At 45.2% G+C, this 14,588-nt stretch overlaps 1 protein-coding gene across 3 annotated transcripts in view; it reads left to right on the top strand.

The window, feature by feature from the left end:
- The window catches only part of CLSTN2 (calsyntenin 2), a 615,839-nt gene that overhangs the window by 438,154 nt on the left and 163,097 nt on the right, over window positions 1–14,588 (top strand). Inside the window, exon 1 of one of the 3 annotated variants that reach the window (XM_045503481.1) lies at window positions 13,284–13,619. The exons of the other annotated variants lie outside the window; for them this stretch is intronic. Within the exon in view, the coding sequence (XP_045359437.1) occupies window positions 13,616–13,619 (4 nt within the window). The 5' untranslated portion in view covers window positions 13,284–13,615. Of the gene's footprint in view, window positions 1–13,283; window positions 13,620–14,588 lie in introns of those variants that run through there. 3 annotated transcript variants of the gene reach the window in all.

The raw sequence follows: 14,588 nt of genomic DNA, 5'->3' as shown, positions 1-14,588 counted from the left end.
ATGGTCTTCTCCCAAGCATAGCACTCTGTGTCTCTTCTCCCAGCCCTGCCTATGTCCTTTATTCTGCTCTAGCACCTTTTCTCACTTCCCCAGTTAGGTATCGCCTCCTTCTGGAAGCCATCTCCGAATGCATGCTTCTTGGACCACATGAGGTGTCCCTCATCTCCTCTCAAAGCTCTTGGTCCATCCTTCTTTCACAGCATATCACCCAGAAGAGTAATTATATTTTTAGTTCTCTGTCTCTCTCAGTGGACTTGAGATCTTCTCCAGGGCAGGGTCTACAGCTCACTTTCTACTCAGCACAGTCAGCACTGACTGTTTCCGAATGACTAAATGAGAGGATAGAAGAATGCCTGCATGGGTGGGTAACCAGTGAGCAGCCTTAGTGTGAAATATTCTCCCCCTTTTTATGAGAGGACATTTGGATAACTATGTCAGAGGGAACATACGGGTACTTGGTAGGAAAGAAAAGAAGGGGAAGGCAGGGAACGATAGAGAGGCCTTAGACAACACATTTTGCTGACAACGATAACTTTAGGCCACTTGGTATCACCAGTTATGATGCAATAAAATCCCATTGCATCCATGAGATTCTGTTGGAGAGGCAAGTGAGAGAGGTGAGTCTCTCTCACCTCACAGAGACACGCAACGCTCAGAGCATGGGTGGCTCATCAACATGGAGGTGAGATGGCCTTTTGACCATTTTCCCTACAGGCACGCTGTAAGCTCTAGTTGCCTGAGATGCTCTACAATAAGGTAGTTCAAGAATGCATCCTCTCTGGATCACTGGTTCTCTTGGAAATGCACAGTATAAATTAGCATATTAAAGGCTCTGAGAAGTATTGCAGTTAAGAAACCTATTGTTAAGTCAGCATTTTCCAAACATGGGTGGCCATAAAGGGAACTGCGTGTATAATGTCCATTAAGAAATGGCAGAGCATACTCTAGCAAAAATGGTCATAACACTATTTCAACAGTGATAATACGAGAGAGAATCTCACTGGAACTTTGAGGACTATTGTTCCTTATTCTTGGGAGAAACTCAGCTCAGCCATCAGGGAAATATGACCTCTTTCCCCTACTGCTTGTGTGACCACCAGGGATTAAAAACGTGCCCAGTGTTAACAACTACATTTCCAAATGGAAAACGATCGACTTTCTGCTTCACTCTGCTCCCACAAAAGGTCCATTCTGAGTGCTGCTTTCTTATGTGCTGTCACATGGAACAGCAAGAGCCAGAAGAAATCTCTCCCTCTTCACTTGGTTCAGGCTATGGGGCTGCATAGCCAGGGTGTGGAGAGAGTCTTTAGGGGAAAGAGCTCTCTAAGTGCGCAGGGCACTGGCAATCAGTACTGTTGGCTCAAGAGAGAAAGAACTCTATTTTAGGGCAAAGGAACAATCACTCTGACCTACATACACTATCACATGTGAGGCTTCAACAGTGGGAAAGTCAGGAAAGCATAATCGTCTCTTTGAAAAGCAAGGTGGAGTCTGGCTTCCCAATCAGCAGGAGGGAAAGGGGTCAGAGCAAAGAGGCCGGAGGCTCCCTGTCAGTGTTGGAGCATGAAAATGGGCCACTCATCCCTGCCAGAACTTTCTGGACTGGACATGTCACGTGCTCTCAGTTCGTTTCCTTTCCTGGTTGCTCAGCCTCTAGACCCTTCTCCGTTTTCTCTGTAGGCTTCCTGCTGCAGGCCCTCATCACTGGGTTCAAATCGCCCCCATTGCCTGACAGTCTTCATTTTCAGATGCTTTCCCCTCTGCTGCTCTGCAGAGAGGTCCTCCTGCAGGACAGCATCCATCATCTACCAGGCACCTTCAGTAGCCGCCACATCCAACTCCAGGATGTGGCATAAAACCCTTCCCCCTGGCTTTCACATCACAGCCCTTTATGATGGGGCCCTTGTTTACTGTTTAATTCTGTGACCTTAAACCCTATGACAAAAACCAAGTTGCTCAACCTGTCTGTTCTGCCCCTTTGCTCAGGACTCCACCCACCCAACCACCCACTCCCAGACAGTGCAAATATTGCCATTCTTTACAACCTAACTGAAATTTCACATTATGCCTAGTGTGTCTTTAGTGGCCTAGAGTGGCCTCTGGTAGCACTTAGTACAAAATATCCTTGTAACATTAGCCTTCCTCTCTTGTTTTGTTAGCTAATTTTTATAGGTATCATTTTTGCCCTAAAGAGTCTTTCTATTGTACGTCTCTATTCTATTTCATTAATTTCTATTCTTTGCATTTGCTAGTTCTTCGAAAATACTAATAAAACTGATAAAGCTCTGTTAAGGATGACCAAGTGAAGAAAAAAGAAGACATAACCTGTAGTAGGAATGACAGAAGAGAACATCATATGATAAGTGTTAATAAAGTGGTATTATAAATGACTATGCAATACATTTGAAAATTTAACTGACATAAACAAATTTCTAAAAATACAACTTCCTAAATTGATTCAAGAAGAAATGGAAAGCCTAAGTGATCCAATAACCCATAAATAAATGCAATCAGTACTTTTTCATAATAGCATGCCTGTCTCCTTGGTATACAAGGAGCTCTTTGATAGCATCACAGTATATCTCAATATTGCCTGACTGATGTTGGCCGTTGGACCCTTTTCAGTACCCTGGCGAGGGTTGGAAGGAGGAGGTCAGGTGCTCACAAACAACTCTCTTGACCCAGTGATTTCCTCTGGCCATATCAGCCCAACCCAAAACTTCTATGCATTTTGCAGAATTTCAGACAGACAAGGCCTTTAGCCTTCTGCCTCCCTTTCTCCATCTAGCAGGCAGGGTATGGTGCTAGATCTTGACACTTGGACTCCCTAATGGACTATATGTATGGGCACTGCTCTTTGCTGTTCACAGAATGTAGTGGAGGGGCTGAGGAAGAGCAGCTGATCTGGCTGCAATCTCACTCTGGTGCATTAAACAAGGGGGCTGGCATGGGAAGGAGGCCCACATTGAAGGAGAGAGGGAAAAAGGGAAGAGGCAAGGATACATGTCCCGCTCTCCAGCAGCTGGGGGTCTGTCTCCAGAGAACATTTGCTCAGGGACCCCTTGCTATGAGAAGACAGTGGTGGGAGGCCTGTGCCCTAGCACAAAGGCCCTGACAGTCTTCGCTCTTGGAAACTCCACCCTTTGGCATATGCCCCAGGACCAGATGAGCTCTATCTTCTTATCCATTTTGTTTTATTGCCTGATTATCCCAGTTTTATAGTTTGTAGATTATATTCTTTCAGTATTCACTTTGTTCTTTGTTTCTTGTATTTTAATTGTTCTCAGCTGACGACAATTTAATGGCTTTCTTTGATCTCACTTTTACTTTTATCCGTGGCTCATATTTTATCTACTTCTCTCATCATACTCAACTTTTATTTTGAGCTTTATTGTTACGTTGTTCATTTTTATTTCAGCCTTGTTATTTGCCTTTTCTGCTTTTTTTAATGACTTTTGCCTTGATTCATCTTTTTTTTGGTAGCATACTGTTTGTTGGCTTTTATGCTTTCTCATTACAAAATAGCAAGTTTGAAGCAGAGTTGTGCAGAAGCCGATCGTGAGGGCTGTCCAGTGTCTTAGAAAGGACATCGCGAGTGGCCAGAGGCAGCAAGCCACTCAGGCTAACTCCATACAGCAAAGCCTTATTGGAAGAATACAAATATCAAAGAAATGAAGTGTAATAAGGATATTCAAGGCTCATTAGAAATGGAAAATTATCACCAGCAACTGCCTTCTCCATCTGTCTCTCAATCTGGTGATGCTGGTTTCTTTCTCTCTGCTCTTCTGGTTCATGCACCCTCTCCGAATAGTGCAGGTCTGCTTTCTCAGGACCCAGCCTAACCACCAAGCTCCAGTCTGCATGCCTTCCAGTCCAGAACCTACTACCATGTAACAGACTAGCTTCTGTTAACCTCTGCCAAATACCAGGAAGAGAGGATCTGATTTTGCAGTTCACCTTGGCTCAGTTTTCCACTTCCAACCCTAACCACCCCCACCACCCCCCCATCAGTGTTAGCCATCAGGATGGCAGCAAGTAGTACTCACTCAAGGCTGTGCCTTCTAGACTTTGTCAGGCAGCTTCCCCACCTAAGGGCAGTGATGGGCAGGGATGGGAGGGAGGCTGGATGCTTTTCTCCTTCCAGATAATCCTGGGATAACATCATAACCTTCTCCCATAGATTCCCCTTCCTTATGCATCATCCCTCCATCTCTTCCTTCTTCAACTACATATTCAACTAACGAGTTTAAAAATACTTAGCTGAATTATCTAGTAGACAACTGGCCGAAATTCTAAATCCCCTTCCCAAGAGGCAAATCCTACCTGGATTTTGCTTTTAAATGTTGCAACAAAGTTGGTTTTTCATATTACATTCTTTACAGTCTCTATGAGGAGGTGTCCTGTAAATCCAGACTGTGCAACCCCAGAACACTTGGCAAAATGTGCCAACAAGAGAGCAATGTCTCAGTTTAATTGAAATAAACCACCAGGTTATTTGTAGCATACTCATGAGACTCCTTGGAAAAAGACATAATGAAAGATCTGTGAACTGGGTTTGGGAATGTTTTATCATCATTTCTTGATGAATTCTTAAAGCCAAAAGGAACAACATTCCTGCCAGTTGGACTTATGGGAAAGAACATCTCTTGCTGCTGTGAGTGCTCCCTAATTCCTTTCTCCTGATAGCACACCTATATAGGAAGTACTCTGGATGGCATATAGTAGATGCTTAGTAAATATTTGATGAGTGAACCGCAAAGCCATCTGACCCTAATGGGAAAAGGGAACTAATATCTGCTCATATGTGTTATGTTCCAGGCACTTTACACACTCAAGCTGTATAAAGCCAGCGCCTACAACCTCCTGACTTAATGGACTCTGTCCAAAGACTAAGAGCTCTCTGCTAGAACTAGGAAAGGGGGGACTGGAAATGCAGTAATTCTGTTTATCTGTCTTTGGGGCTATATAATCTGTCCGCTAGAGACCTGGGACCTAGACTTTGTTCACTGGCATGAGGACCCTGTTGTACATTTGAACCTGGCTGTGGAAGAAGCAGCAGGGAGGCCTTGAGAGTCCACCAGGAGAAGCTTCGTTAGACACTCGTACCTAAAAGGAGCATCAGTGTAGGAAGCAGACAGATTGTGTCTGAAGCCTGAAGGTCGCTTACTGGCTCTGTGGCCTTAGGTGAGTCACGTAACTTCTTTGAACTCCAATTTATTTTTCTCTAAAATTTGGTAAAATAGCTAGCTTTCAGGAGTGTAGACAACATTAAGGATGCTGATATACATGAAATGCCACATTTAGTATTTGATGTGTACTAGATGCTCATTTATAGATGGCTTTCCCCTCCTGGCCTTCCTGTCACAATCACTGTGATTTAAATCACAGCGTGTGCCTGCTACCTGCTGAAATGCACTTGAGGCCTGCAGTCTTCAGTGGTCAATGTTGACTGTCCACATTAGCTTAGCAGCTAGGTTTCCCCTGTGAGCATATTCTGCCCCACTCCATTCTATTCCCACCCTGCTGCCTGGAGAGTGAGGTGCTAATTGAAAATCCCCAAAGGGCTGCCACATTCTGGGGGAAGGAAGAAGCAATGATGGGTCACTTTTCCCCTTTAGTTGCTACTGGGTGTCTGCCAACAGGAACTGAGATCATCTCATTTAGCAAGCAGGAGCCTGCTGTTTCTTGCTCATAGTCTTGGGCACCAGCCTGGCCCCAAAACAAGCAGACAGTCCCAGGACCATATTAAGAAGGATATACTCCCAGAGTGTCAATGGGGACTGATCCCAGGGAGGTCAAGGTCATGTGGAGGTTGCCAGGAGTGGGAAGGAGGCAACAGTGACTCTTCAGAGTAGCTCTTTGGCTGAAACTTGCCGGGGGTCATTGGATAGTCTTTCAGCCAGGGTCCACACCACAATTGGGAAGGCTTCTCTATGTCCTGGGAGGCTGTCATTAGGGCAGAGGAGCATTAATGATAAAATGTGTCCTCCTGGTGAGGAGGGAGAAGCAGGAAGCTGCATCTTAAGTAAAAGAGCAAAACACAAGAACTTTAAAATATCTATGCCCTTTGACTTAGTATTTCCACTTCCAAGAATTCATCATAATTGGCCAATATTTAAAACTATATATGACAGGGCTCCTGGGTGGCTCAGTTGGTTAAGCATCCAACTCTTGGTTTCAGCTCAAGGTTTGATCTCAAGCCCTGTGTCAGGGTCTGCACTGGGCTGGAGCCTGCTTAAGAGTCTCTCTCTCCCCCTCTCCCTTTGGCCCCTGCCCCAAAACAACCTACATTTCAATCACTTGGATCCAATTATATATGATAGCTATATCCATAGAATGGAATAGTATGTAGCCATTAAAGTAGTGCTTGCAAAGAGTCTTTAATGAACTAGGAAAACACTCTTATGATATGAAACAGAGATGTAAGACACAGAATTGTACATAAAACATGATCTCCGCTATTTAAAAAAAGTGCACTGGAAGAAAATTGGAAGCAAATATGCCTAAAAGTTACTTTTGATTGCTTCCCAGAGGTAAGATTATCATTCTTTTTTTTTTAACTTTTTTATATTTCTAAATTTTATCTACTGCACATAAAGATAAAAATGGAAAATGAAACAAAAGTAAAATCAGGAAATGCCAGCATGGATGATCCAAGCCCAGATAGACTCTAGTGGTGGGATTTCAGGCACTGCCAGGCCTATTGCTGTTGGAATCAGAGCCATCTGGGGCCCGTTCAATCACCCCGCCTGACAGCAGTGTGTGCGACTGACCACTGAGCCCACTCTGACAATGCTGGGCTTTGGGGACAGCCAGAAATGTTTGTGAGGGGTGGCTGGGAGTGCATGCCTGTCAGAGAGCCAGGCAAGCCCGCCAAAATCAGCCCCTGTGGGGGATCCCTGCTGGAGGGGGAGCAGGGCCCTCACCACGGCCTGGCCCTATTTCCTGAGATGGCCAAACGACATATCCATGTGTGTTCCAAGCCTTGTCCAGCCAGTTGTAAATTGGAATGCTTATCAGATTGGCTCCCTCAAGGGACAGCACATAACAATGAAATAACAGATATATTTATAGCCCTTTTATTGAAGTACTTAAGAATTTCTTTTTTTATTTCTGAAATTTCTCCAACTTTTAGAAACACTGACAAGGAGTAGTTTCTTTCCTCCTGAGAAAATCTGGGCAAAGGCAGGAAACCTAGTTAAGCATCTGCAGTAAACTCTCGACCCCAACCCCTCCACAAATACCCCCAGTCTGTGCCTCACGGGCTAGGCCTCTGTGGCCGACTCTGATGCATAATTCCTCATGTACTTAACAAGCACGCTCAGAGCTTCCCTGTATGCTAGAACCACATCTGCTCACACAGAAGTAATGGAGCAGAAGGGGACACAGATAGGAGAACTTCCATGGCTGGACCAGACATTCCTTCCAAGACCTTCTCTCCCTCTTCAGCCTCCAAGGCTCCCACATAGGACCAAGGTGGACTTCAATGGCAGCAGAGGGAAAATGTGGTCACAGGCTTTGTGGCTCAGAAAGAGTCTATCTGCCTCAGGCTTGGTTTCTATATTAGTGCCCCAGGGTTGCCATAACAAAGTGCCACAAACTGGGTGGCTGAAAACAACAGAAATATGTTGTCTTACTGTCCTGGAGGCTAGAATCTGAAATCGTGATGTCAACCGGGCCATTGGCTGGCCATCCTTGGCATTCCTTGGCTTGTGGATGCATCTCCCCAGTCACATGGCCACCTTCTGCTCTGTGTTAGCATCTTTCCTCTGTGCATAGCTATCTCTGTGTCCAAATTAACCCCTTTTTATAAGGACACCATCATATTGGATTAGAGCCCGCCCTAATGATGTCATTTTAACTCGCTTACCTTTATAAAGACCCTATTTCCAAATAAACTCACATTCTGAAGTTAGGACTTCAAGGTGTCTTTGGCGGGGGGGGGGGGGGGGGGGGGGGGTACACAGTTCAGTCTACAATGATTTCTAAGGCTGACTCAGCCACCCACTAAGTGTATAACCTTGGTAATCACAAAACCTCTCCAAACCTCGGCCACCTCTTACTCTGTTAAACGGAAGTTAAAAAGAACACCTAACTCCAAGGTCATCGCAAGGTCTATAGGACATAATATGTGTAAAGCATGCAACATGACACCTAGCTGATTTTAGATGATTTTTTCTCATCATTGTTATGAAGCTACCGCTTCCAGGCCACATAGGCATTCCATTCAGGGGAGAGTCTGGCCTGAGCCAACCAGGGCTGACCCTGCACCGCTAGCTAGCTCCACACTGTAGAGGGTCCAAGGGTGGCATGTCAGCAGAGGTCTCCCAGAATGACCAGCTAGGTGTCCAAGCAAGGAAGAGCATAGGACCAGACACAGGGCTAGTGATGTATCAAAGTTTGCAGAATCGGCAGTTGGAGATTGCCATTTTTAAACAACCTCACAGAGGCCACATTTGCCCTGTGTCCTGCTGGGTGTAAGAAAGCAAGGGGTCCTGGGGCATCTGGGTGGCTCTGTCAGTTAAATGACCACCTTTTGATTTCAGCTCAGGTCATGATCTCATGGTCATGAGATCAAGCTCCGTGTAGGGCTCCATGCCTACTTAGGATTCTCTTTCTCCCTCTCCCTGGCTTGTGCTCTTTCTCTCTCGAAAAGAAGGGAGGGAGGAAGGAAGGGGTCCTCAAAGAATAAATTTGGGGTCAGACTAGAGAGCCTTGAATTGGAAAAACATGATATGTCCATTCCTACCTCTCTAACTCTTCTCCTGCCACTGACACCACCATGTTCAGACTCTTTCTGTTCCCTAAGTGGAAGCTTGTACCCTTCTACCTCAGGGCCTTCGCACTGTTGTTTCTTCTACCTAAAATACACTACGCAGCTACCCTCCACCCTCCTTCCCCATTCCCCAGTTTATCTCATTTCTTTTGGTTCTTTACTCACTCATTATCCCCTCCCCCAGTTATTTTCCTGTTTATTCCCTTCCTAACATTTAACCCAACTTATAACCATATCTTCAGTCTTGTGTTTAGTCATTTATATTTGCCATTTTCCATCAGACCAGGTCCCAGACTGCAGGGTCTCTGTCAGTTTTATTCTCCGTGGACTACCTCCCACCCAGCTAAGGTCTTGCACACTGAGAAGGTATTGGGGACTATTTTGTGGTTATCCAATGGATGGAAACAGAAGACTCTGTTTCCCCAGACGAGATGTGGCCTCATAAGACTGAGAGAAGCTGGTCCTTTGGGGAAAATGAATGACTCATAGCTTCTACTTTCAACCAAGTGATATTTAATCAATGCTATTTGTGAAAGAAGTTGGTTCATTTTCGTGGAAGTTGACAAGCACCCCTGTAGCCACCACTACCTTTGTGTCTGTGGTCTGTGCTCTGCCTCATTCCTTGGGGGCTCAGGTTAATGGGATAACCCTACTAAAAACCTACGTTCTACAACACATGGTGTTGCACCAAGAGGAAACACCAGAGGCTGCTATCCTTGGCATAAACTCAATGTTTTCAAGCCTACTTCACACATGCTCTATGAGAACAGTGAAATGATTGTGTTCCCCCAAGGGGAGAAATGAGGGAAACCCAAGCAAAAGGCTTTGGGGGGTTATCCCTTACATAACAGCCAGGTGACCAGCGAATAGATTCTTCACCTCAGGGTTGTCACCGCAACCAAATCTCCAGGCGTTCCTGAGGTCAGTGCCCTTTAGTTCACGGCAAGTTCTTGGCAAGCTAGAGAGGCTGGGCTTCTGACCCTAGCAGAGAATCACAACCTGGGGAAAGGAGAGTAGCCGCAGTGTGGTTTTTAAAATAAATCACAACCCCAGGTGGCTCGGTCAGTTGAGTCTGATTCTTGAATTCAGCTCAGGTCATGATCTCAAGGTCATGGGATTGAGCCCGTGTCAGGCTTAGCACAGAGCATGGAGCCTGCTTGAGATTCTCTCTCTCTCCTCTCTCTGCCCCTCCCCCACTCATTCATCTCTCTCTCTCTCTCTCTCAAATTAAATAAATAAGGGCACTTGAATGGCTCAGTCAGTTAAGTGTCTGACTTTGGCTCAGATCATTATCTCAGTTTGTGAGTTCAAGCTGCATCGGGCTCTGTGCTGATAGCTCAGAGTCTGGACCCTGCTTCAGATACTGTGTCTTCCTGTCTCTCTGTGCCCACCCCCCTCCCAGTTTGTGCTCTCTCTCTCTCAAAAATAAATAACCATTTAAATAAATAAACCTTAAATCACAATAATCAAAGCATATGAGAGATGCTGCATGTGAAAACAGGCAACATTTTAGAGTTGTTTCACAAGAGGAATGATCAGAGCATGTCTGCAACAGCCTAAGCAGTTTGAAAAGTGTTGGTGCAAATAGATTTTGATGTCCATGTTGGATAATCAGTAAGGTGCTGTCTCTGCATGTTCCAGAGACAACGGCAGGTAAATTAACAGCAAGACAATTCAGCTGGTTCTAGACACAAGTAAGACCACAATGGAGAATGGAGGGTTTTCTGGTCTTCCTAATGAACTCCTAGTTATCCTTCTAGCCCAGTTTAGGAATCTCCTCCTCCAGGAAGCCTTCCCTTACCCCTACAGTTGATTAATTGCTCCCTCCCCTCTTCTCTCTGTTGTACTTATCCTACTCCATTTTAATGAAATGGACACTTGTCTGTTTCCTCACTGTGAGGGTAAAGCTAGAAATAATGCATAAACAGTGCTTTCTCTCTTTGTGGCTGCTTGTGTTGTTTTCCAAACAATAGCAATAAAGTCTTCTTTAGAAATTATTTGAAGTAGAAACAATCAAATCTGCTTAAAATTATGAAGTAAAAATATCACAAGTCTTCCTCAACTCTAGCCAAAATCACGAAGGTGATCCTTGAAAACCTGAGGTTGAGAAATATTGGCGTAAGAGCTCTGAATCTTTCTTCTCTGGTCTAAAGCCCTCGGGTTCCCTGTACACCCAGGTCCTCTTCCTAAGGAGATAGCAGCTTACAGGACAGTGATTGAGTCCCATTCCTTTTGCCTCCTCTGCAGTGTCCAGTATGGAATAGGTGTGCATTCGTGATTCCTAATATCCCATGCATGAAGTGTGATTGGCCGGGAGAATACAAGCAACAAAAGATAGAAGTAGTTGAACTCCAAGCTTGTCATGGAAGTTCTAAGCCAAATACCATTCGGGAAGCTGAAGCAGGATGAAAAACTGAAAAACTACTGCCGATAAATTTGTGTAGAAACATGCAGTGCAGACTTCCCAATCAGTAGAGACATTAATAATTCCGGGGAGCTGCGAAAATGACTCCTTCTGTCAATTTTCCTCTTCTGGGGTATGCCAAATTCTGGAGCTCACTGCGGATGACATAATTATGTGACCTTCGCTGCCGGGAGCCAGGGAATTAAATTCTTCTAGGTCTTCTACAAATACCCCCTACTGAGAGAGGGAGGAATTCTCTCTCTCTTTGCATTTCTGGGTAGCTTAAAAGTGAACTGCATTCACGTAGGTTTTGCATGGAAAGTAAGCAGCAGCATAAGGGTATTTACCGTACGGTGAAATGGATCACGAAGCTGTGATTTATCCTGCACTGGCCCACGGAGGAAATGAAGCATCCTATTAGCATTGCTGGTCCGTGTGAATCACAATAGGCAAAGGAGAGCAAGAGCAAAGCACCAATAATACAAATATTCGTGTGCAGCGAAGGAAAATGTCAAAGCAGAGTTTGGCTCTGCTGCAAATGGGTTACATTGAGAATGCATTAGCTCCTGACACCGGGGCCTGGGTAATCTACAGCTCTTTCAACTTATTTACTGTAAACTTGGAAGCAGCCAACCTTTCACATTTGCATTGGCTTTCTGTTGCCAAGGGGGGGTAAAAAAGGTACAGGAAAAGAAAATGAGAGAGCGTCCCAAGTCCGTCGGCTGATAGGGTGGCTCGCTGGAGTGCATGTCCGTGAACCGGGAGCATCTTGGCCACCCTGGTTCTCAGTTACGGAGGCTGCTCTACCATTGCATTCTTCTTCCAGCCGATTCCTTGGAAAATAATGGTTTTATTTTGCTCCAGAATTAGAAAATAAAGTAGCTGAACCTGGGAGTTACGAGCCTTAATTATCCTCCCTGGCCTTTTCTTCGGGAACCTAAAATTGATTTTCAAATTTCTCTTCTGAATTTGATTTAACATTTTAATCTGCGCGCCTTCTGTGGGGGCTTTGCCAGCAGTATTGATGACAAGGAGATGAAGAATTAGCCGGCCACGGCGGAGGTGCTTGTTATCAGCCCAGCCGTCCCGGTGTTGATGAGAGGTGCCCAGGGGTCGTCTGGGCCATGTGTGAGAAGGCCCTTCATCTCCTACTCACCTTGATCAGAACGAAAGCTGGAATCATGCCTGACAGGCAGCGGCCTCTGAACTTTTGTTTTAAACTCTGAAGCTGTCCCCTGAGATGCTGACTTATTAGCTCCAGGAATTGATAGAACAGTAAAAGAGTCCATATACTTCTGTAATATTGATTGGGCTGCCATTTCTCTTTCTTCTGTGGCTCAAAATATGGATTTTCCTGACACCAGCCTTAATTTGAATTAAACATTTAAAATATGCCTCTGCCCCTTTGGGGTTCCCCACCTGAACATTTGGGAACTTCAGCACAGCATATGGATTATGGGCAAAACTTGTCAGGGAGTGGAAATATGAGGTCTTGTGTACCTGCAGGTTGTTCATCGATTCCAGAGGCTTTGCTATACAAGGAGGTGGCTTGGCGTAGAGTTTGAGTACAGGACTGGGAAAACGTGGGGCCGGATCCCGGTGTGAATAAGGCATTCAGTTGCTCTGTGCCTCAGATGATGCATCTGCCAAATGGGGTGACTAGGCCCCGACAGCAGGATCACTGGGGGAGATGATGCAGGCAGCGTGAGAGTGTCTGTGGCGAACTGGGGAAGGACAGAGCAGTGGAATCAGCTCAGAAGTAAGTTACAAAGATAAGTACAGGGAGGCGGGCAGACATGAGAGGATCCCTGGTACTTGGAACAGCTATCCACCGCAGGGGCTCACCGTTCAGGGCCCCAGAAGCAAGGGGGGGTCTGGGACAGGGGCTAAGCAGACCTGCAAATGAGGCTGCTTGAAGGAGGTGGGGTGTGACCGCTGGCAAAGAGAAACCTGGAAGCAGAGTCTTAGTGATGGCCTTGCTGGGATCTTTCTGACACCACATGGTGACCCTCTCAGAGGCCCTTTCTCTCTTGTGAGGTCACAATCAGGGGAAAATGAGTGTCAGCTTCAGCAAGAGGAGCTACCACTGAGTTAGCAATTACTGTGCCCTTTCTCCGTGCCAGCCTGCTGATTTTAAACTTGTTGATTTTAAACTTCATAATAGCCCAAGATAGTAGGTTCTGTTTTTGTTCACATTTAACGGACAACGAGACTGAACTTGAGAGAAGTTAATGCATTTTGGCCAATGATCGCAGAGTTAGGGAAGTCGGAGCTCATACTTGAAGACAAGTCATTTCTGATCCCAAGACTCTGGTATTAACCATCATACCACACTCCTTTGAATTGATTGAGACTTTATTTCTTTGACATCCAGCAAGAATTCCCTGAGCACCTCTATTAAGCCAGGCCTTAAACTGGGCAGTAAAGTCAAGGAGATGAGTAAGTAGGTTCTTGCCTCTGGGACCTCCAAAAGGAAAAAAATATGTGTGGACACAATTGACAATGCAGGAGGAAATGTGCAGGGAGCCAGGGAAGCATGAGGCATGGGAGAGCTGCTATCTCAGCCTGAGAAGCCCGCACAGGCTCCTCAAAAGAGGTAATGCTTAAACTGGGTTTTGAAGCTTCTATAGGAGTTCTCCCGATACAAAGAAGTGTTCTTCGTTAGTTGGCCAAGAGCAGCTAGGATGGCTATTTCTTTTTGTCTTTCTTTTGAGAGAGAGCATGAGTGAGAGGGAGTGGGGCAGAGAGACGGGGAGAGAGAGAATCCCAAGCAGGATTGGCATGCTTAGCATGGAGCCCTACACAGGGCTCCATCCCATGACCGGGAGACCATGACTTGAACCAAAATCAAGAGTCAGATGCTTAACCAACTGAGTCATCCGGGCGCCCCTCATTTTTTTGGCAACAAAGACTGCAAATGGCAGTAACAGCTACTTACTAATCTCTCATTTGGGCAGCTTGCAAGCCTTTCTGTTTCCACGGGTTTCTGTTTGCAGGTAAACTGCAAAGAGCCTGTTTTGGCTCTAAAAAAAGGGAGTGTTTTTAGTTCCTCCTTAATTTACAGATTATAAACCTTGAGTATTAATCACCAGTTGGCTCCTTGATAAGTTAACCTTCAAGCAACAGTTTCAAAGCAGGGCTTCTCTCTGCCTGAAGCAGGTATGGAATCACCAGATAAACATGATACATTTTCTTGTAATGTTAATTCTATTCAAAGATGCAAAGGTAAACAATATTAATGTCATATTGTATTTAGATAGTTTATAGAGTGAATTGCAAAATTAGCATGATTCTTGAGAAATAAAACATTAGCTTTCTTAGAAATGTCACCATTGACGTGGGCCATTTTTGGGCATCGTAACTCCTTCTCGATCATTAGGAGATAATGAAATAACTGAATGGGCCTCG

Source organism: Leopardus geoffroyi, chromosome C2 (assembly GCF_018350155.1).
Source record: "Leopardus geoffroyi isolate Oge1 chromosome C2, O.geoffroyi_Oge1_pat1.0, whole genome shotgun sequence".
Taxonomy (NCBI): domain Eukaryota; kingdom Metazoa; phylum Chordata; class Mammalia; order Carnivora; family Felidae; genus Leopardus; species Leopardus geoffroyi.
Note: the sequence above shows the minus strand (reverse complement) of the source record. Positions and strands in the feature narration are given on the sequence as shown.